The 25,027-nt window shown below is 39.8% G+C and overlaps 1 protein-coding gene across 4 annotated transcripts in view; it reads right to left on the reverse strand.

Moving 5' to 3' along the window:
- Positions 1 to 25,027, reverse strand: part of CACNA2D3 (calcium voltage-gated channel auxiliary subunit alpha2delta 3) — a 1,133,445-nt gene that overhangs the window by 526,656 nt on the left and 581,762 nt on the right. For all 4 annotated transcript variants that reach the window (XM_069736702.1, XM_069736703.1, XM_069736699.1 and 1 more), the window contains exon 11: positions 23,736 to 23,849. In XM_069736702.1, the coding sequence (XP_069592803.1) occupies positions 23,736 to 23,849 (114 nt within the window). The remainder of the gene's footprint in view (positions 1 to 23,735; positions 23,850 to 25,027) is intronic.

Here is a 25,027-nt window from a genome sequence, read left to right on the forward strand (position 1 = left end):
TTCTCATATCTATCTATCTATCTATCTATCAATCTATCTATCTATCTATCTATCTATCTATCTATCTATCTATCTGTTTGTCTCTCTGTCTGTCTGTCTTTCTGTCTATCTATCTATCTACTCATCCAAAAAAGTTGAGGCAGCACACCAAATCCGAAGTTACAAAGTGCTTTTTAATGGCACATGTGGCGATGTTTCGGTCCTGGGTACAGACCTTTCTATTTTTTGGATTATCTATTTATCTATCTATCTATCTATCTATCTATCTATCTATCTATTATCTATCTAATCTATCTATCTATCTATCATTTATCTATCGATCTATCTATCTAGACTACATGGACTAAAATATTGGAACATTCACCTTCACATTATACTAACGGGGCCTTGTATGAAATCCCATTTTAAGCCCATACATATTAAAGAGGTTTTCGCATCAGAGGATATTGGAGACTCAACTCTAGGGTAGGTCATCAATATAAGATTGGAGTTGGTTGAACATTAATCAGCTGGTATTTCTTTTGCAGGTGCCTGGAACCTGAGCTGCAAAATGCAGTATTCTCCTTTCACTAAACTTTACAGGTTAAGTTCTCCTGGTATTTGCCAAACCCAGACTTGTCCATCATATACCAAATAGAGAAATGTGATTTATCACTTCACAGACTGATCCAGTGTCCAATGGCGGTGACTTTACATCACTCCATCCAGTTTTGCTCGATGACATAAGGTACCATGATATAAGGTGACATGCTGATGTGATGGGGAGAAGATTTAGGAATGAAATTTTTTTATGAACTGACTTCTTACAACGATAAATTCCGCTTACAGCTCCATACTTAAAATCAGTGCCCTCATTAGAACACCTGCGAGGTATACATTGTGTATAAAATGTATCTTCTCCTATTGGGAGGTACCCGAGAAACCCCAATAGTTCTGTGTTAGGTGTTTGGTGTGTATGCAACTGTTTGCTACCAGGTCCCCGGTCCATAGTCTGTTAGTATCTCATAACCCGTATCCTGTGTTCCCGTTAGTCCACCATAGTTAGTCCTTGTTTCCTGCTACTGCTTTGGCAGTGTCCCAATCCAAAAGCCGCACCTGCAATACCTTACCCCATGGCCGCATCAACCATACCTGCCTGCTACCTGGGGGCTGAATACCCAGGCCAGAACTGTGAACCTGTCCCTGTGGCTGTCCTGTCTGCACTGTGTGAACCTGGCCCTGTGGCTGTCCTGACTGCAAAGGAAGAACCTGTCCCAGTAGCCATTTTGACCGTACAGTGAGAACTTGTCCAAGTGGTCATCCTGTCTGAACGTGTCCCATGTGGCTGTCCTGCTTTGTCTGAGAATCTGAAGTAACGTCTCTGCCCTTTAGAGTTAGCAGCTACTGCTGGACATCGCCCTGTAGTGGCAACTGGCAGCTACCCGCCGCTCAAGTCTGACCTCACCACTAGAGGCTCAGAGAACACCAAGGTAGCTGCTTAGTCATACCCCTCCAGGGTAAGTCCATCCGGTGGCACAGTGGGTACACAAACCTTGCCACCAGAAAGTTAGACATTTTTCAATTTCTTGTGAAGGAAAACTAATTTAGAAATTAATGGCAGCAACACTTCTCAAAAAAGTTGGAACAGGGTTAATAAAGCCTGGAAAAGTAAATGGTACCAAAGTAAAACTGCAGTAGGGTCAATTTTCATGAGAATGTTAGAGATGCAAAGTCTCACAAAAACTAAGATATTCAGAGGTTCACCAAACTGTGAACAACGACATCTAAAAGTTAAAACCATCACAAAAAGATCAGTGGAATAAGTCCAAAACAGTTCATAAATATATGTTGACTACAGTGGGTCCTCATGTTGATATTACTTTTCATTGTATATTGATCATGTGGTATTTCAATAGCTGTGTGTATTTATCTATTTATTAACATCTAAAAGTTGCAGAAAATTTCAGAAAAATATTCCTCAATGAAAAATTGGAAAGACTTTGAATATCCCACAATGTATAGCATATATTATCAAAAGATTTGGAATTTGTTGTGAAATCCATATGCACGGGGAACAAGGCCGATGGTCATATTGGACGCACCATGCATTAAAAATTGGCATGATTCAGTTGTGCAAATCACTGCACGGTCTCTAGAATTCTTCCAGAATTATTGCCTGTGAACACAGTTTACCATGCAGTATACAAATGCAAGTGAAAGCTCTATCATACAAAGAAGAAGCCATATAGCAACCAAATCCAGAAATGCTGCCATCTTCTCTGGGTCACACAGAGATAGGTCAATAGGCCATTTTCTGATGATACATTCCCTTTAAATCGGCATTTAGGTCAATAGGCCATTTTCTGATGAGACATTCCCTTTAAATCGGCATTAAAAATCCACACATAGTGACCAAATTGCCCTGATTGTAGAAATGAGATAAGGCAGCAGATTGAAACATTTATGTCTGAACATCAGAAAACTAATAAATCTATACATTGCATGGTCTGTGACTGTGCAAAATCCTACAGAGAAATAAAGAGTGTTTTGTAATAAATTATTGCCTTGAGTAGATATTGATGGTTTTTGAGCAGGCGCTCAGGGGAGCTCTGTAAGTTTGGAAGCTAATGTAGCATTTGAACACCACATGTGAAAGAAACTTCAGGGCAAGATTAAACAGAACGATTGAGGAAAGTATCATCTTTTCTGAGCGAAAAATAAACAAAGTCTTAATTTTGGTCTTGAAGCGGATTTTTATCATCAAAATGGAAATGTAGAAATGCGTTCACTAAAAGGCACTATGAAAAGATGTTTCCGGGTGCGCTATAGAACAGCATTTATGTAGGGACTGTGTGGTTACTAACAGTTTAGGCAGTAGAACTAGTGATGAGCGAGAATGCTGATTACTCCAGTTTCTCCGAGCATGCTCAGGTGGTCTCCAAGTATTTGGGCATGCTCAGAGATTTAATTTATGTCGATGCAGATGTATGATTTGCGGCTGCTAGACAGCTTGAATACATGTTGGGATTGCCTGTTTGTTAGGCAATTCCCACATGTATTCAAGCTGTCTAGCAGCCGCAAATCATGCAGCTTCGTCGACATAAACTAAATCTCCGAGCACGCCGAAATACTCGGAGACCACATGAGCATGCTCGGAGAAACTCGAGTAACGAGCATACTTGCTCATCACTAATTAGAACCAATGAACCTGGGGAAAAGACTGGGCCCACTGTACCTTGGGGGCCCATTTAGCCCTGATTACTAGTGATGGGCGAACCCCCAATGTTAGGGATCGGCGGGTTCGCCCGAGTTTTTTGTGAAGTTCAAGTTCGGGGCCGGAGATGACGCAAACTTGCGTCAGAACAGTGAACTTTACATATATGGGATGGGGAAGGGAGCTGTAAAAAAAAGCAGAACATTAATAATAAACATTATAATTATACTTACCTGTCCAGCAACGAGTCCTCCAGTCCCAGGGTCTACTGGCCGCATCTGCTTCCGGGGCCGCTGATTAACTACTCAGCAGTCTTCGGCTTTTTCTGGCAGTGTTCGTGTGGTGATGTCACCGCATGAACACTGCCGGAAAAAGCCGAAGACTGCCGAGTGCAGTGAATACCAGCAGAAGGTAATGAGCGGCCCCAGAAGAAGAAGCAGCTGGGAAACAGCGGGACAGGAGGACTCGTCACTGGAAAGGTAAGTATAATTATAATGTTTATTATTAATTTTCCGCTTTTTTTTACAGCCCGAACTGGACCCGAACTGTAACATGGGTTTCCCGAGGAAACCCATGTTCATGACCGTTTGACCGAACACTATGTGTTTGGTACGGTCCAAAACTTTACAGTTCGGGTTCGCCCATCCCTACTGATTACCATTAACAGATGTGAGCACTGAATACATGGTGCAGGCTCAGGAATTGAGCTTGTTCCATACAGCATCAGTGCCAGCACCTGACTAGCTAATAACTTGATCCAATTAAAGTGGTCCTTAGATGTCGCTGTCAATCATGTCGATGGGAAACTGTATGCCCTCTTGTCTACCTTGGTTGCTCTCTCTGTCAAGTTGCCCGTCTTTCCTGGAATGCAAATAGAATCCAATAGAAATGAACATATTTAGTAATTGTCGTGGACATTACTGTCCAAACTAATAATATATCATAATAATTACCCCAGAATTGCTGTTTTTGGTCAGTTTGACACCACAAAAAACTGAATAAAAAAATATCAAAGTTGTATGGACCTCAAGATCGTATGGCTCGTAAATAGTGTTGAGCATTCCGATACCGCAAGTATCGGGTATCGGCCGATATTTGCGGTATCGGAATTCCGATACCGAGATCCGATATTTTTGTGATATCGGGTATCGCTATCGAATCAATAGGGATGTGGAAAATAAAGAATTAAAATAAAAAATATTGATATGCTCACCTCTCCGGCGGCCCCTGGACTTCACGCTGCTATCCGGGAGGCTTCTTTGTTTAAAAAGCGCGCCTTTCGGACCGGTGAATGACGTCCCGGCTTCTGATTGGTCGCGTGCCGCCCATGTGACCGGCACGCGACCAATCAGAGGCCGCGACGTCATTCGCAGGTCCTCAATTCCTAGAATTAGCAGTTTTGTGAATGAGAATGATGTCGCGGCTTCTGATTGGCCGCGTGCTGCCCATGTGACCGGCACGCGGCCAATCAGCAGTGTGAAGTCCAGGGGCCGCCGGAGAGGTGAGCATATCAATATTTTTTATTTTAATTCTTTATTTTACACATCCCTATGGATCCCAGGGCCTGAAGGAGAGTTTCCTCTCCTTCAGACCCTGGGAACCATGAGAATACCTTCCGATACTTGATGTCCCATTGACTTGTATTGGTATCGGATATCGGTATCGGCGATATCCGATATTTTTCGGGTATCGGCCGATACTATCCGATACCGATACTTTCAAGTATCGGACGGTATCGCTCAACACTACTCGTAAACGTAATGCAAAAAAAGAAGACCTCAAATAATGGTATTGAATGAAAAAGTTATGTTTTTTATAGTGATGATGATGCACACTAATTTTTTAAGCAAGTCTGGTAGCACAAAATGCATATTTGAACCAAGCACATGGACTTAGGGTAGCCTTAATGGTCATTCACATGTCCGATTTTCACGTATAAGTGGTCTCTGTCGTTTTCACGGATAGCACTTGTACCTATGATATTCTATGGGGCTCTGCACATGTCCAATTTTTTCCTTGGACTGAAAACATTGGAGACTCTGATTTTGATATAATAGTCAGATCAAAATGGGCAAAGGAAGTCTAAGGGTCCGTGGAAAAATTGTATCACACTTGGTTGACATCCGAATGTGCTCCTATTTTCACAGACTGGCAGAAAGAAGAAGGTTGAGAAACTTTTCTTTTTTAATTTCTCCACATTTGAAAAAACCGGATGATACCCAGACCACACTCTGATCAAACTCTGATCAATCTCTGATGAGAATAATCGGTCCGTTTTTCTCACATGTGGAAAAATCGGACGTGTGAAAGAGGTCTTAGTGTGGACAAACAGTTTAGTACACCATCCCAGCTACTTGTTTTCCATACATTTACGCCCTACTCAATCTCCTGGTGCTTGCACTGGAGAATCCTAACTGTGCGCATTGTGCACGATGTGAGGATTCACAAGTTTGCAGTTGCATAGCACAATTGAAGCTTAAGACTGGACAACCATTTAAGGGTAAATAAAAAACGTAAAATTCTTGAAAAGCAAAGAGGAGTCTCTGGTGCCCTAACCCGGATTTACAATATCCCATGATAATTAGTATGGTCATCAAGAAAGAGAAAAAAAGAAAAAAATGCAGGAGAATTTAGACAATAACTTTACAAGTGGCATATGTTTCCCAGATGGAAAGTGAGGTCCCTTTAGACAACACATCTGATCAGAATACTTGCAGCCCTAGGCTCGGTAATGCCCTTGGAAGGCTGACCGGGACAGTATGATTTGCAGTCTCAATGTGCGTACTGCATTAGTGCCGATTCCAGATTCCAATCATACGAGCAGTCCGGCCAACGTCATTCCACAAAGGCTGATCTCAGGTAAGCAATCCCAACTATTTCCCTGAATTTATCCAGATGTTCATATCTAAGCTATAAATCGCAGCAAAGCCCCTGTAAAAGGAAATGTATCCCCCCTCCCCCACCATTTTATTTTTATGTCAAGTGACCCGACAAAACGAAAGCCGCATCTGGGTGCTTGTGACACCGTAATCAAAATAGACAAGTGTAATCTACTTATCAAGAAAACCAAATCAGAGTGGACCAGGTCATCGCATAATTAGCTACCTCTGTCTATGATTTCAGGGATAGATCCTGGAGTTATACAATGGGAGGGATATGTAAATTCTGTGACATGCATTCAAGGACGACGTTAGTTTTGTATGGGTCGGTGACTATAGTATGTTTTATGTGGATGTATCCGTTAATGTAAATGTGCACTCTATGATTGCATCTGAATCTCTTACAGTTTGCCGGTGGTATGTGAAATACTGTTCAATACAGAAATGTTCCTGTGTTTATAGCTCCTTCCATCACATGTATTCCGCTATTGCAAAATTGTTGTCTCTTTTTCAAAATTGTAGACAAACAACTTGTTTTCATGCATGTGATGCTCATTCAAACTCACCTGTGGCAAGTAACAGGTAAGGAAAATATGAAAATCATACCTGAAACCAGATAAAAAGGAGAGAAGTTGATTCAACCTTCTCATTTTGTGTCTGTGTATGTCACACTACGGAAAAAGAACAGAAAGAGGAAAAGAGAACTGTCTGAGGACATGAGAACCAAAATTGTTGAACAATGTCAACAATCTCATGGTTACAAGTCCATCTCCATGAGAACTTGATCTTCTTTTGTCCACTGTGAGCAACATGACAAAGAAGTTTACAACCCATGGCAGTGTAGCTAATCTCCCTGGACATGGACGGCAGACAAAATTTGATGAATGGTTGCAATGCAGGATAGTCCAGATGGTGGGTAAGGAGCCCCAATCATGTTCCAAATAAATTCAAGTTGTCCTGCCTTTTCAGGGTGAACTATTTGTCCACACTTGAATTAAATAAAACACTATGGCAGGAGACCCAGGAGCACTCCACTGCTGACACAAAGGCATAAAATGCTAGACTGCAGTTTTCCAATATGTAAATAAGCAAAAATCCTTCTTTTGACTGTGTCTTGTTGACAGATAAGACCAAGATAGAGCTTTTTGGTAAAGCACATTATTCTACTGTTTAATGAAAATGGAATGAGGCATACAAGAAGAAAAGAACACAGTACCTATAGTCAAATATGGTGGAGGTTCAAAGATGCTTTGGGGATGTTTTGCTACTGCTGACACTTGGAGCCTTGACTGTGTACAAAGCATGATGAAATCTGAGAATTATCAAAGGATTTTGGGTTGCAATGTAGTGTCCAGTGTCAGAAAGCTGGGTTTGCGTCCTAGGTCATGTGTGTTCTAGCAATGACCCCAAACATACTTCAAGAAGCCCCCAGAAATGAATGGAAACAAAGCGCTGGAGAGTTCTGAAGTGGCCAGCAATGAGTCCAGATCTAAATCCTATTGAAAACCTCGGGCGACATCTTAAAATTGCTGTTGGGAGAAGGCGCCTTCACATAAGAGAGACCTGGTGCAGTTTGCAAAAGAAGAGTTGTCCAAAATTCCAGTTGAGAGGTGTAAGAAGCTTGTTGATAAGTTATAGGAAGCGATTGATTGCAGTTATTTATACCAAAAAATGTGAAGACAAATATTAAGTTAATGGGTGCCAACAATATTTGAGTTTTTGTGAGAAATTATGTCAAATTTGCCTTTTTCTCTGTTTCTTTTGTGTTGTTCCAATACACATAAAGGAAATAAACGTGTATAACAAAGCCTGTGTAATTGCAATAATTTTCTGGGAGAAATACATCATCTGAAACAATTTAAATGGTGCCAATACTTTCGGTCATGACTGTATGTGGAAATTATGTGGCATACCCCACCTGGTCTATACCTATTTTTATATAATGTAGTGCCATATATTTAATAACGATTAATAAAGATGTATTCTTTCAGTTGGGTTTTGTTTGGTTTGGTTAAATAATTGTGACCCCCTCATACAGTTTTTTTTTTTTTTTTTGTATATGCATATGGAGTAGGGTTGAGCGACTTTTCTTTTTATAGGATCGGGTCGGGTTTCACGAAACCCGACTTTTTCAAAAGTCGGGATGAGTGAAATCGGCCGATCCTATAAAAAAGTCGGGGTCGGGGTCGGCCGAAACACGAAACCCAATGCAGTGCATTGGGTTTCTAATGGTTCCCAGGGTCTGAAGGAGAGGAAACTCTCCTTCAGGCCCTGGGATCCATATTTAAGTGTAAAATAAAGAATCAAAATAAAAAATATTGATATACTTACCCTCTGACGCGCCCTGGTTCTCACCGGCAGCCTTCCTTCCTAAGAATGAGCGCCTGAAGGACCTTCGATGACGTCGCGGCTTGTGATTGGTCGCGTGAGCGGTCACATGGGCATCACGCGACCAATCACAAGCCGCGACGTCATCTAAGGTCCTTCAGGCGCTGATTCTTAGGAAGGAAGGCTGCGGGTTAGAACCAGGGCGCGTCCGAGGGTGAGTATATACCTATTAGGAATATACTCACCCTCGGACGCGCCCTCGGACGCTTCCTTCCTAAGAATTAGCACCTGAAGGACCTTAGATGACCTTAGATGATGTTGCGGCTTGTGATTGGTCACGTGACGCCCATGTGACCGCTTACGCGACCAATCACAAGCCACGACGTCATTATTATTAGGAAGGAAGGCTGCCGGTGAGAACCAGGGCGCGTCCGAGGGTGAGTATATCAATATTTTTTTATTTTTATTCTTTATTTTACACTTAAATATGAATTCCGATACCGATTCCCGATATCTTAAACATATCGAAACTCGGTATCAGAATTCCGATTCCAGATCAGAAGATCGCCGACCTCATGGCCGACCCCACACAGGGGTCGGGTCGGGTTTCATGAAACCCGACTTTGCCAAAAGTCGGCGACTTCTGAATCTGGCCGACCTGTTTCGCTCAACCCTAATATGGAGTATTTTAGGGGAGGAAATATGCACTTTTTTGGTGATGTTTTGAAGACTTTTTGATGCAATTTTTTTCCTTATGGCTTTTGCAGTCTTTTGACTTGGCTATGTGTAGTTTGGAGCTGCATGCAGAATCCATCACAAAGACATGATATGACACTTTTATCAATGCAAGATTTTCAAAACCTCATCTGAAAAAAACTCTCAAAACAAGTTGCTGTATGCACAGAAAAGTGAATTTTCCATTGAAATAAATAGCAAGAATATTGAAAGAGTATGTAAAGCATTTTTAATGTGGAATTTGGAGCCAATCCACTGGAAAATTCTTCTCAAAAAACTTTGTGTGAACCAAGCTTATGGACACCCATGCGTACAGAAGTTTTTATGGACCACCTCTTACATACGTAATTATATAAAAGCTATTGAATATATTTTACTTCTTGCTTACACATAGAATATTTAAATTGAGTAAATATCTGATTCCAAAATAAGATTAAAACAGTTTAATATAAAGTTCTGTACTTTTGTGATATGCATGAAATACATCAGATACAATTTGACTTCTCAAAAAAATCAAATATAATAGGTAAAAAAAAAAAAGTTTTTATCATCAAACACATATTATTTCCAAACTGTTTCCTTGAGTATTAGAACAATTTGTCACTCCTGGGATTAATATCACATGAAACTTTAAATAATTTGCAGAAGGTGGATTAACCTAAATACTCTTTAATCCAGCTATGACACATTGACGGACCAGATAATAAAAATCAAATGGATACCCCATGAACTGTTCCCTGAAATTACAGAAAAGACGACATGCGGGACTCATTAAGCTGCTCTGCGCTCACGTCTAATTGAATTAACCGTTGAGCATATGTCAGATGGATGAAAGATGGAGAAGGGTAAACTAATGATCTCATCTCGCCCTTGGTGAACATTGGAATAAATAAAAAAAAAATGGTAAAGTACAATGAAAACTCAGCTTCCAATAAATAATCAACCCAAACAGACTCCGTATTGTGCGGAGTAAAGTTCCAGCTGCAAAAACATCCCAAAATTTAAAAAAATGACTTATGTAGACAAGCTTTCATGTAAGTGAGTGATATCGTGATGCAAGTGGACAAGTCCTTTTTTTAACGAGAGCAAATCTGAATTCTTCTTCCCAGGAAGCAATGCCTGTAAGACCCCTGCACCATGTGGATCTCCAAGAAGAAACCTTGAGAGCTGCCAAGAGAGAACATTCCATACTAGTAGTTCATGTAACTACTGCCAGGTTCCACTGCCCCTGCAAACCCCTTCCCCCTAGTATTGGTAGAAAAGTAGACCTATAAAGTGGGCCACTTTGGTAAAAAGAATGGGCTCTTCAGGTGTATGTATGTATTTTTTGATTGCACACTGAACATGAATGAATGCCAGGGTCTTCATTATTGATTTACTATGGAGTGGAATCCTACCGGAACACCCTAACTACGTGGAGTGCCGATTACCCTGCACTGAGGGCTGAGCTCATACTGCAATGGCAGCCCGGCTTTGCCGTTCCCCATCTATCTGTTCCCGGTTATTCTGGTACATTCATACAACTATTTTCCGATCAATTGTGGTTATTGAAAAAAAACAAATCTAATACAGACAGAACTTTAACCTTTGTTATTCAGTAGGGCTGTTGATATCACAGTCATGTATACACTATTCTCTTCCGTATCTTGGATGATACTCACCTATTCAAGTCTATGGATACAGCCCCAAAAATGGATCCCATACAGATCAACTGTACATCATCCAATTTTTATAGAAAATTTCAATTCCTAGCAGGAAACCATATTTCTTCTTATAAATTTTATTAACTTCTGGTTAGAGATGAGCAATTACATTTTAGAGGAATTGAATTCTACTTGAATTTTACAAAAATCCACATTCGTTAAGATATTTATCATTTGCTTCTGCATTCATTTAGCAAACTGTCTGCCGCTGGCCACCATTTTTCTAAACCATGAAAGGGTATCAAAATGTTTACGAAAAAAATTAATGTAATCAGCTCTCCGACTCCACCCGTCAAGTCCTTGCCGCATCTTCAGATCACCTATTCTCACACTGCAAATCCCTGGACTTCTCAGGCTGAGTCGGGACTTACAAATCACTTTGATGAGGGACCGGGAGGGATCTGTAACCTTGACCTTGAACCTTCCCTGGCCCCAACAAAGTCAGAAGTCTTGTCTCAGCATGAGTAACGTTCAGGGATTTCAGCAAAAGCGATGGCAATCTGAAGATTCGTCAAGTACCATTGTCTATTTTTTCTGGATGAAAATTGGATGATTTTTTATATGCTCCTGTAAACTTAGACTTTCTCTAGATTTCTTTTCTAGATATTGTAAAGGGGGAAGGGTTTCTAGTCTCTTCTTTTTATACATTTTGGTGAAAAAAGCAAATATGGAAAAACAAAAACTGCTGTAGAAACCATGATGATGATGAATGGTCTAGGTGGCTCTAAGCCTCTATGCAATCACTTGTCTAAACCTTCAGAGTGCCCCTTCCACCTCCCACCAACCACAGCAATTCTAGTTAGAGGGTTTGACAAAGGGTCAATACAATTTTTAACCATTTGACAACTATAAAATCCACTCCTCGACATTGAAATTGCATCACTAAGACTGAAAAGTTGTGGAATTATGGGAATAGGATGGATAGACATGTTAATGATATCCAAATAATTAGAAAATGGAAACAACATTTTGAAAACTTCTCGAATTATTCAGTATCGAGTTTGAGTACCGCGTGCAGAAATTCCTACGCTTAAGGTACAGTATGTGCACACATTATGTATTTAGTGCTGAAATTTTTGCACCATTTCTGCATCTCTTGGCAGAGAAATATATACCTGTCTGCAATTATGCAACCATGCTCTGATTCATGATGCCCTTTTTTTGGGCAGCATGAATCATGTTACAGGTTCCCGGTAATGATTATCTAGGGAACGTTCAACCTTGCTGAATGCATTTGGGCACACAAATCATCAAGATCCAGTGTTGGCAATTGACGACCAATGACGCCTACATGTATGCAGTAGGAGACCAATCCAGAGACACTGCAGGCCATGGTACCACGTTTAGGTCATGCAGGCTTTTCACAGTAGCATGAAAAACATCCGGCTTGGCATTGTTGTTTTAAAAAATGGCTTCTGGTACACTTTGCAGAAATGGCTGTACCGCTATTTCCACCATCAAACTAATGTAATGCCGAGCAGTTAGCGAACTTGGGATGAAAAATAGAGGGATCTGGCTTCTGTACGTTATGCCACTTCACATCATATTCCTGGAAGTAAGGCGTTCTTTTGTGAAGGCCTTTTCATGGCAATGACCACTTGGTCTTATCAGATTTTAAGAATAGTGCATAGTGATACATTCTGTTCTGCAAATGAAATTAGACTTCATATCCAAGTCTAAGGCATGAAATATCTGCTCAAACAATCAAAAAGCATTTGCCTGACATTGGTGTACAAGCCAGACGTCCAGCTACTGGTGTCCCATTGACCTTACACCAATGCTATCATGGTGCAATGCAAGATCGCAATGGGAGCTGGAATACAGGTCTATCCTCTTTTGCGATGAGTCCCACTTTGGTCTTAGATGCAATATTAGCCAGAAATTGGTCTGGAGACTATATGGGCAACATCATAAAAAGGCCTTCACAATAAAATAGAAAGTGAATGTGTCTTGAGAGCTATTTCTCAACACAACAACTCCAGGCTGTGTGTTGCTCATGCTACTACGAGCAGCCTGTGTGGCCTAAACGTGCTACCATGGTCTGCAGCATCTCCAGACTTGTCTCCCGTTGAGCACTTCTGGGATGTCAATGTAGGTTGATGGACCAGCTGTTGTGTTACCCCTGAAGACATTTGTGATGTAAAGTGAATGTGAATAATATTTTGTTCCTGATATGTTTCCTTGCCATAACAATTGTAATTCCCCTGTGGGCTGCAGTAATAACTAACAGTCACAAGATTTCACTGTCTGTATGTAGATGAAAGTTCACTTTGGCCAGTAACACAACAAGGATAGAGATAGTGTGAGGGTTAACAGCCAGCCCAGATTGGGGAGGGGGAACTGAATTTTATTGTCACATTACGGAAGTGACAAGTCAGTCGAGGGACAGTAGTGTGAATTGTCAGCAGCAGTCGCAAGCATTGGGCTGCTAGGGACAACTTGGGCCTAATACTCGAGACAGTGGATTGCCAAAAATACCCTTCCCTGTGATTCCGTCTACTGGCCTGGGGGAACCTCAAGATGAATGTCAGGGGCCTTAGACACACTGAACCTGTGAAGTTACAGGGGAAAAGGGACTCAGACTACATGGGGCAGAAGGTATTGCAATCCAAATATACTGCTACTAGTAGAGAAGAAATCCTAGTGCTAGGGAAGAAAGCAAGAGAGATGCTCTACTCTTCCCGAGAACCAGGGCTGAAGTTGTGTCTGGTTCCTGAGGGAAAGACAACAACCTGTTAGGCCTTATCCTGTCTGCCTGTTTGTAAAGGCTGCCGTTTGTCCAGTAAAAGTTTGATTGTTTTTTATGGAATCCATGTCCCCTGGTGTTACTTCTGCAAAAAGTTCCAGAAGATGAAAGCTTGGAGCCAATAGAGGCCTGCAGCCTTGAAGTAAGTGTGATGCCCCTCACACACAGCAGTACACCAGGACAGTGACACGACTTGTCTGTAAGGTGCCAGATCAAGTGAGAACAGAAGTTCGCCCATGACTACCCCACTTAGGCACTTTACATCATTGTTTGGCAATTACAAAAGGGAGCTGCCAGCAGAGGATCTTGATGATTTGTGCTTTTAGAGCGGCAGAACAGTCCTCAAACAACCATTAATAACTTCAGTGATAGCAGCCATATTGTGTAAGTGTGGGAATGTCTGCACATGGTGCTCATACTCCATACTGAATAAACTGACGTTTTAAACATTTTGTTTCCATTTTTGCATCATTTTCAAATCCATAACATGCCTATCTATCCTGTGATTTGCATTGAACTGTTATTTTTCCTTTTCGGTGCTGAAATTTCAAAGCTAAGAAGTATGGAAATACATTTTATCAAATAATGAACTGGCAATTAATTCCCTGTGAGCTGCCAATAGACACCTTTACCCTTAAAATGGATTTTAGGAAATATCTTTTTGTCTTTGTCCCCAGGCTTTGTTATTTACACTGCTGTAGATGAGTTATGTTTTGCGTCTCCAAGACCTACATACCATATATCCACGTGTAAAAAAAAATAAAAAGACAGCAAAATAATGGAACAAGCTTTTTCTATTGCAGCAATAACTTTCCCTGCTTAGATGCTAACGTGTTCTTTGCAACAAAAAAAATCAATTTAATAAAAAGCAGACAATGGTGCAGGTGGGACATTCAATTTACAGGACTAATGTTTCACTGCTGCAGAATCAGCATGTTCCTGAAATATGGACACAAGGCTACACTTGTAAGGAAGCGTTGTATCCCATAATACAAAAACATGGGCAGGGAGACAAAGAAATATAGCCGCTGCCAATGCCCTGGTGGAATTACACTATCTATTTTTCCTTTGGCATATTGTCGCTGGGTCTGTTTTATTTCAGGAGTAAGGGTAAAATGAACTATGAATGCTACAGGAAACTATCAAGTCTCCCAGGAATATATCTGCAGGTGAAGGTAATAAACATGGACCTTCTATGGTTCTTACAAATGTATGAGTGTAAAGTATACACTATATGTCTGTTTTGAAGGGCACTAAAATGCAAATATACCAGCTGCATAGTATGCTGTCAATCAAAGTGCCGGGGGTGGGGATAATTACAATTTTATGTATAAGCAGCTGCAGGGAGAATAAAACTTCATTTTCTCCCTTTAGCCACTGATGCAAAAAGCTGAGTCGCTGCCTACGCAGGGTTTAAATGCTACTTAAGTGAAAACTAAGTTTATATCTTCAGGTAAATAGCGATTCTCAAATTGACAAGTTGCCTTTAAAGGGACTTTTCTTAGACTTAAAGGGTTATTCCCATCTACAAGATCATATCCCAGGAAATCATATAGAAAGAAAGCACCAACGAATACCAAGTACAATAAAAAATACAATATTTTATTAAGTCTATTTAAAAGGTAAAAAAAAACAAAATAAACAGTAAGCGATGTGACAGGGTAAACCAGAAGCAGGTGGCACCATGACCAGAGACAGGTACATTCAGGTACAAGTAAATACAAAATGATATAGTGTGATTGCTCAAAGCTAAATAATCAATACTATGCAGATTATTGCAATTAGACCAAGTGCACAAAGGAGGCTGTATACCATCCTTAAGGTATGAGCAAGAGAGGTCAGGTGAAATGACCAAGTAACAAAGGTAGATTACCTGAATGGACACTGGAGCTCTAAGGTGCCACCGTCCCCAACGCGCGTTTTGGAGCTTTTGCCTTCTTCCGGGGGATGATCATATCCCAGTATGTAGTATGTTTAATAATAATAATAATATTAGCAAATACTAAATGTAGTATACTTTTTCTGATTTGCTATGCCTCTTTCTTCATGTGCAGGCATTGCAGGACCTTAGATATGCATGGTTACGACCACTAACAACTAAATAACTGTCCCTATATCAGTGGTCGTAACTATGGATACCTAAGGTCCTGCAATGCCTGCACATGAGGAAAGAGACATAGCGAATCAGAAAAACTATACTACATTTCTAATTGGAGTTATTTGCTAATATTATTATTATTATTACATCTACTACATTTTGGGATAAAATCTTGGAGATTCGAATACCCCTTTAACTATACAGATATAGAGAAAATAAATGGTATTTCCAGCCTCTGCCCGGTTGGATCCATTTTCTGAGTACAGGTGGTGGTTATGGTAGCCAGGGACAATGAGTATGAGCCCAGAGGATGGTAAGAGGTCAGGTCATTCCAAATCCCAGTCCCTTCCTTCCTCCTGATTACCTAAATATACTCCGACAAAGTCTTTTCGATACTTAAATTTATAATCTACTGACGAATATCACATGTTGTCTCCTAGTATTTCTAGCTTCTGTCACTCAGTGTTTTCATCGCTACCGAAGATTATCATTTTTTTTGTGGAAATATTGGAGTCAAACTCAGACTTATTGCCATTAGACAGATGCCAAGATTTATTCTTTCTTCCCAAAAGTACAAGCCACAAAAAGAAAAAGATTAGCTGCAAATGTTGACAGAAATCCCGCAACGGCGAACGCTGCCAAATCGGGGCATAATTCATTTAATTTTAAAAATGTTTATGTGACTCACAGCTTTCATTATCTTGGGAGAAAAACAATGAGTCAAAATGAGCCAGGAAAGGGGTTTTCGGATTCCCAAGTGTTCGTCCCTACCCCAAACCACTTAGGACGTTTTGTTGAAAGAACCTATTAAAAGATTATATGTAAATGGTCAAATTTACACGAAGCCTAAACAACGTTTCATTCCCAAAGTAGAAGAAAAGCTCTCAGATCCATTAAATAAACAGAACTGTGCCGACACGACATATAATCCATGGGAGGAGAGCCTCTGCTCGACTATGATAAAATATTAATGGAGGCGCTTCCTCTTATATGGAACATTTTTTATATGGAACATTTATTTGATTATTGAGGACACATTTAATGATTTTAATAAACAGATATACTATATCCAGTATGGATATGGCATGGTGGGATGAAAAGAACCCTTGATTTTGGTTTATTTAATGTGATTTTCTGGACTTCAGCTACATTTCTGCAGACTATGTGACTGCAGATTGACAAATCCTAACAGTGTGCAGTGCTCACACCGTCAAGATTCCCCTCTAATACCAGATAGACCATTCATCATGTGATCACAAGTAATGTCGGTCCCGTATCGACTAACTACTCATTGTTTCTCTCAATGTTGTACTGTTAATCGCATACTAGAAGTCATATAATAACCACTCAGTCTGGCAATAGAGGTAAATCCTCACACTGTCAGGATTTCCCAATTTGCTGTGACATAATGTGACTGCAGGAAATTAACCAGAGACTGGAAAAACTTTTTTTAACAAATCATAAAAAATTTACCAGAGACTGGAAAAACTTATTTTTAACATATCATAACCTTAAAGTGGTTCTTTTACCAGATTTCACAAAACAAAATGCATACATCTCTTAGATCAAATGAGGCTGGCACACTTACTTTGAAAATCCTAATTCGAATGGCTGCCTGATCCTACCATTAAACTAAATCTTGGTGGACTCATAAGAGTCTCGGGAGGTAACCGTTAAAAAATAATACATGGTCATGCTGTTGAGAAGTAGTACCACAGCCAAATCTGGTATAAGTGATCTACAGTACCTACACTATTACTCCCCATTTCCCTGGGTGGGGGACAGATATAGGGCTGATTCAGGAGAGGTACGTGACCCCGGCGTCTTCACCCTCAGAAGTAATCCAGGGAGCAAGGATAACTAGGGTGTCCTTGGCGTTAGGGACAGGGAAGAACCCCATGGACCCTGGTATTCCAACGATAGAGTTGCGACAGGGGATGTTCACAATTTTTTTCCTTAATCTTAAAAATTGTTCCTTGATGGTCTTAAAACAAAAAAGATACTCACTTACAGTCCCCTTCTTTTCCTCCACACTGTTGCCCATGTCCCTACTGGTTTCCTCTCATCACTTCCTCTTCCAGCAAAAATATCACTGCTGCAGCCAATCAGGTAACTCCACCTGCTGGACGAAGAAGAGAAGAGACCAGCAGGGTACATGGACAACAGTGTGAAATTTATAGGGGGAATTCTATTCCAGCTGTTCTGCTCCATTTAAGCTGTAAGACACCGAAGAAACGAAGATAGCTGAGCACTGTGCAAACTGCCTTTGTCAGTGCAACAGACATTTAGCGAAGCAGCAGGGCACATGCGCCATTCAACTCCTCCTGGCTGTTGTCTCGTAGCTAACGGAAAAAGGGGGAAACAAGTCCCCTGTTATGGTTACTGTGGTATCCCAGTGGTCCAGCCCAAACCAATCTAACAAGGCCTACCTATCCAGTGGTTATAATTTATGTTGTCTAGACTACCAATTTAACAGCAAGATATACTTAAAGAGGATCTGTCTCCATACGTCAAACTTATTAATTAGATATCTTAGACCTCAGTATTCTGGTATACTTAAGCTGAAAATCTTTGTCAGAATAACTTTAAAATTCTCTATTAAATATTTTGAGTCCAGCTGCAGGGAGAAAAAGCTCATGAGTCCAACTGTATTCATGGTTAAAACTATCCACATAGCCTGACTGACAGCCTGACTGACAGCTGCAGATTATACTGAGCAGTGTGAGATATTAGCAGCAGCAGGGAGGAAGAACACTGAACAATTCATCAGACTAGGTGAGAAAAGAATGAATACACTTGGACTCAAGAGCTCTTTCACTGTCTACATAGCTGGACTGAAAGAGCCCAATTCATTCAGACTGGCATTTCGTACGCCAGTCTTAATGATAGGCGTGCAGGAGAAGATGTGCCTAACTCATGTCACTTAATGAATTAGGTGCATCTTGTCAGTGCGGTTGGCCTCCGTGTGGAGAGCAGAGTAACATTTATGCCACAACATTTGCTGAATTTATTAAGTGAGCTTTGCCAGTTCCGGATCTTAGAGCATTAAAAGCAGCAAAGTGTGAAAGGAGAAAAATAATGCAAAATATGCAAAAATGGATTCTAAAACAGTAAAAAAAACATTGTTTTCAAAGTTACTTAACTTTTTATTTATTTCCATTGTGAAATTTTGTTAAAACGTCTTTTAAATTAAACTTTAACATTAGAAATTACCATATTTTTTATTGTCAATCAAGTCTCAATTTTGCAAAAGCGTTTACCCAAAAAGTTGATTATCTAAGTCGAATATGTACAGTAGTGGGGGGAAAAAGTGCCTGTAAGGAAAAAAAAAATATGTGCACTTCTATAATTCTATGAAATAGCATGAGCAATTCCGAACAATGGTCTTGTAATTTTCTGAGGTCAAACTGCAGTTGAACAGGACCCACCATGGGTACGGCTGCTTTGACACTGGTAATTTGGCCATCAATTGTAATCGTGGAGGGACAATTACATCAAATAATATGTAATCTGCAGACTGTAAAGACCTTGATTTCTCAGATGCTGGGAAAAAATTGTTTTGTTACAAAAAGAAAGTCTCCAATTATTGTCAAGCTGCTCTTGCTTCACAACCCCCACACAGTTCCAGGCTGTTCACACCTATTGACTGGTTTTGTGTTAGGTTAAGTTTTTAACCTTTTTCCGACAGTATCCAAATAAAGTCAAAGAACACAATCCATTCTGTTGGCTCTCTGGTTAAAATTCTATATAATCCTGCAGAAAGTTTTAGTGAATAAATACAGTCATCCAGTTATTAAAACAGTATTTAGCTCAATTTATTTTATTTATGGTACCAGTTCAGAACATTGAGAAAAAGTGTAAAGTGTCCATGTTAAAGTAGCGTTTTCCCATTTTCGGGGTGCATTATGCAGTTAAAGAGTACCAAAGAAAAAATTTGAAATGGCTCACGTCAGTAGCAGAACCCAACCTTAGAGCTCCACACACATGCACGTAAGTATTAGAGATATTAGAAAAAATATTGGAGACAGTTTTGGTCTGGGGTTCATTGGACCCAGACTCTGTCTACTGTATACATAGTATATACCGCTCCACTTTTTATTGTAGCATAACAAATACAGGATAAATCATGAAAAATGTTTGGTATGGGATCAAACCCAAAATAAATGGATCCTAGTGTGGTTGTCTTCTACTGGATCTTTAGGACCTACATGTATGAAGGGCTTACTTATGTGTAAATGCCTGAACTCAAAGAAGGATCCTCTGATATACAAGTAGACCAGTAGATCATTACCCAGGGAGGGCTCACACCACAGCTAATGATAAGCAGGATGGGTAAACCGGGGTGTAGTCATATAGGGTGCAAAAGATGTCCTAAAGCCTGAAGAGGTTAGATAATTACCCAGACAGGACTTACACCACAGTTATTGAGAAAAATGGGTAATAGGGGGTATAATCATATGGGGTGCAAAGAATGTAGATGCCTTAAAGCCTGAAGAGGTTAAAAAGTTCCCACTTTTCCATATGAGAATACCTCTAATAAACATGTAACATAATCATGGAAGGACTGCAAGTTTCCCCCTGTGGATAACATTGGATCTGGCAGTAGGGATTTCATCATGCATCATGTGTCATTCCACCACATTACAACATCGTGACCGTGAGTGCCAACACCCATGGAACGGAGATGGCACGGGAAGTGAGTATAGGTTTTATTATTTTATCAGGGCCAAACATTTAAGAAGGGGTTGTCCTAGTAGTGGACAACCCCTTTAGGTCACCACAGTGTGAATGCATACTTATTCATTGCACTTGTAGCAACATATCCTCGTTAAAATTTTTTGGTTTTCTTAGATTTGTCTGGTAGTGGTATTCTCCTTTCTGCCCATCGAAAAAAGATATGCCGAATGCTCATGTGATTGGGGGAGTAGGGAGAGATTGCTGTTTGTGCATAGCGAACATTTGTCCGACAAGTATCTCAAATGTATGGCCAACTTTACTGGCAGATTATCTGCCCACGTAGAAGGACCCTTACAAGTTATGATTTAGATCTTGGCACAGAATATGCAATTTATATACTGGTAAACTAAACTCTGCTAAATCTAAATACACAAACAAAAAGTTCTAAATCCAATAAAAGAATAGCAAACAAGTCATGAAAGATAACCAAAGCTACAAACGAAGCCTAGGGGCAATTCTGATGGAACCAAAACAAAAAGGGTTTGCTCTTTGTCTCGAGATATAAATCATCTGCTGTTTTTTTGTATCTCACCATTAAACAAATCAACCTGATTGATTTTCGTGTTATTTCAAAAGTTGTCTAAAGAGTTTATTATTAACAGACGGCAGCGTAAAAAGAGGACATCCTGTACATAAAAATTCTACTAAAGTACATTGCGATTCTTACAATCACAAACCTCCTAAATGTATTTTCCCTCGTCCCACGAGAGGAAATCATTCACCAGCTTCTCTGTGGGTTTTTGTAAAAATAAAGATCACAGACAATTGTCTAACTGCGTTTTGTCATCTTACACCAATTATCCCTGCCACTGCTTTTGATGTTCTTTAATCATCCTTCACACACAATGCAATCCAAAATTGTTCCTCCCCTCCCAGTGTTGAAGATGATTTCATTGACCTGTCTACAACTTTTAAAGTCTGTATAATTGCATTACTCAAGCATTGGGATTTACGATTCTTGAGCACAAACCAGAGATGTTACAGTAAAAAATGGAAAATGAAGATAAAGCAGTGGGATATCACTGGGAAAACTCAAATGAATATTTCCTTTAAATATGAAATCTAAAATGTCACGAGTAACTTTGATCATTTCTAAAATTATATGTTATCTCTTGAGTCATGTCGGTCAGGAAACTGAACTTTGAAAGGAGTAATGAAGATATTCCAGAGGTACTAGTAGCAATGAGAAGGTACAAGCATGTTTAGTAACACAGGTTTACTGAAAGAAAAATAAAATGATCAATAGCCGCAGCAGGTGTAGATAGAGCAGGCCAATGACCAGGGTCAAATAAGAAAATCATAGATACACTACACAGGTAAAAAACTTAGCTGATCGTGTAAGGATCTTGTACGGGTGTTTCTAGGTCCCACAAACAAGTTCTGAATAGTAGACAAGGCGATAACATCTTCGGCAATGTCTGGATGTAAGATCTCCACTGATCTAGTGGTGTTTGGGAAAGTCATAGGAGATTCCAAAAGTTAATGACTGTTAATAATGAGGCACAGCGCACCAAAAAGTTATATTATACTCACAAAATTCCAAACTGTGTGTGCATTTCACACTTGCACAAGTCAAGTTTCGCCCGATCGGTTTCGCTCTTATTATTACGGTCTTTTACTATTGGAGTCTTTAGCTTTTCCCACACCATTACATCCAGGCATTGAAGATTTGATCTTTGTGTCTGCTGTTCAGAGCCTGGTTGTAGGAACTTGAAACCACCATACAAGATTCTAAGAGCTACAGCTAAATTTTTGACCTGCGCGTTGTATCTATGATTTGATTGTTTACTCAGTCTGTTGATATTTCATTTGTTTAATTCCCAGAAGTTTTTATCCAATTCTTGACAATCCTTTATTAATGGCCTGGGCTGGTGCATAAAAAAAAAACTTTACCTGCCACCCATACTACTGTTGCTTCCCCATTCTCAACCACATGCCCCCAGCAGTCGTCAATATTGCATGATTCCTATAGCCAATCAGAAGCCACTGACTGCCTACAACCTTCACATTTCCATCCAAGTAAAAAAAAACATTGTTCTTCAACTCAAAGCTGAAAAAGCAAGGGACAGTCAGCAGACGCTCCTTGGCTTCAGCAGTCATCTGACAATGTGAGGAGACCGGTGGGGGACACATGTCTGAGAACAATGGTGGCAATCCAGGAGGCAAGTATAGATTTTTTTAAAATTTTGCAGCATCCTGAGGTCATTAATAAGGGGTTCTCTACTTGTGTTCTGCTTGGGTTCTTAATTATAGACTAAATAATTGTTTTCTTTCCCCACGTTTTGAAATCCCTACATTTTGTTTTCTGTTAACATAGATATGGTCAACCATTTTCATGGTCAGCCATTGTTTAATTAAGGGTACATAAAATAAATTCTTTTTTCTTTTTACTTTTTTTTCGATGGGTTGTGAGGAAAACTGCAATTCTGACACCATTTTGAGGTTTTGGTTTTACAGCATTCAATTTTGGAGAGGAGGAGAGATGAATGGCAGATAATAAACACATAAAACATCATAAATACAGCTTGGTATGCTATTCGTGAATCCACTCAAAACAAACAGATCCCTTGGATTTTGTTCTGCTGGACCTTTGGACCTTCCTGGACCCAATGAAAAATCCTCTGATACAGAAGTGGCCAGATGATAATTACCCAAGGAGGACTCACACCAAAACATTTTTTTTTTACCTTTTCTATAGTGTTTACTGGGTGGTATAAATAATCTACATTATTTTTTTGGGTTGTCATTAAAATGCAAAAATCATTTAAATGATCCAACTCATTGGTCAAACGTTTACATATACTCAACACAGATTCACTTTAATGACTTTCAATTAAAGTATCTAATCTTATGGAACTTTTCTCGTTGTATATAATCTATATCAGGGGTGTCAAACTGCATTCCTCGAGGGCTGCAAACAGGTCATGTTTTCAAGATTTCCTTGTACTGCACAGGTGATAATTTAATCACCAACTCATTATTTGTGTAGGTGATTAAATTATCACCTGTGCAGTACAAGGAAATCCTGAAAACATGACCTGTTTGCAGCCCTCGAGGAATGCAGTTTCACACCCCTGATCTATTTTCCTGGGAAGAGGACAATAGATCTGTATTTTATCTGATTAACATTTCCAGCGGCCATACTATCTCAAGGGTTAAATGGCTAGCAATGCCTTTAGAACAAGGTATACGTTGTATAATACCATGCCATTGCACCATGTTGGTTTACTTTGCTTCTAATATTGTTTTCCCATATTCAAGCTCATTTCTTAATCTCCATCACATGGATTCCCAGTCTCCTTATCTATTAACTCACCTTTCTGTCCGGCCAGTTGTACTTGGCAAATATTGTATCATAGGTGTCAACCGCTCCGTCAGCAATTAACATTATGGCTTGACTGCAGATACTTCCTTCTCCCGTGCGATTGAACTGCAAAGAAATAACATACGCAATTAATCGAAGGGAAATGGTAGCCAGATTATACTATAGATTATACTACAGTCAGGCCAGTGTGGCTGAAAATTATCACCTAATCTGGGTTCAAATAGCAACGTAATTCTTAAAATTTTCTTTAAAGTGCGATTTATGTTGGCAGAGCCATACTCTAATGAGCTGTTTAGGACATATATCTTTTCAAAACATAAATATTAATGAGCATTTTAATAATTTCTTTAGCAATGCCACAAATTGACAGTGCTAGCACTGTACATTTTTATCAGAATTCTATTTTATTTTACAGGAAAAATAGCTTTCTTCTCAGTATTACTCTTTCCATCAAGATTACGGGGTAGTAGATGGACCCCATTATTCGTAAGTGCAATAAATTAGGATTTGTTATAACCTGTTAAAAAAAATAATCCTTTGCAAGTCTCATGAATTCTATAACTTACCATTCCTGACTCCAGGGCCGGGCTTTGACTCTTTCTTCCCCTGCAGCTATCTTTCTCTATTATGGTTTCCACTGTAACTTAGTGCTTATCTTTCAGGTCAGTATTTACGTAGTTTGCATACTCGTTATTACTTAGTAAACCAATGGACTATGCTGGACCTACTCTAGTCTGCTCACCATTACTGTGAGCCACCTGTTATAATTAAATTTTCTATGTTGCTGGGCTCTGCTACTTCACATCTATGTTTGTGTGCTTCACAGTGGTGTATGTGAGGGAGTATGGATGGTACCACTGCCCTAAAAAATCCAAGTCCACCATATCCATCATCATAGGACATCAACACAGAAATAGCCGGATGCTATGGATTTTGTTTCAGTTGTTTAAAGTTTTTTTGATCAACAGGAAAAACAGCTATCACTCAACATTCTGACTAACGCAAAGGTGTTTTTTAATGACATCTTTGGAGGAGAGAGACTGGCTGGTACTTGTAGAGGACCGCGACTCTACTTGCATGCACCAGAAGGGCTCTTTTCTCTAAAGATGTCCTTGAAAAAGACCATCACAAGGCTCAATATGTTGGATGATGCATGTTATTCCTGTTGGTAGATCAAATACATTTCAAATAACTAAAGTAGAAATCATTGCATCCGTCTATTTCTGTGCTGAGGTTCTTTCACAATGATTTAAGGATACATCAAATAAGAAATTTATAAGGGT

Source organism: Ranitomeya imitator, chromosome 8, assembly GCF_032444005.1.
Source record: "Ranitomeya imitator isolate aRanImi1 chromosome 8, aRanImi1.pri, whole genome shotgun sequence".
NCBI classification, from domain to species: domain Eukaryota; kingdom Metazoa; phylum Chordata; class Amphibia; order Anura; family Dendrobatidae; genus Ranitomeya; species Ranitomeya imitator.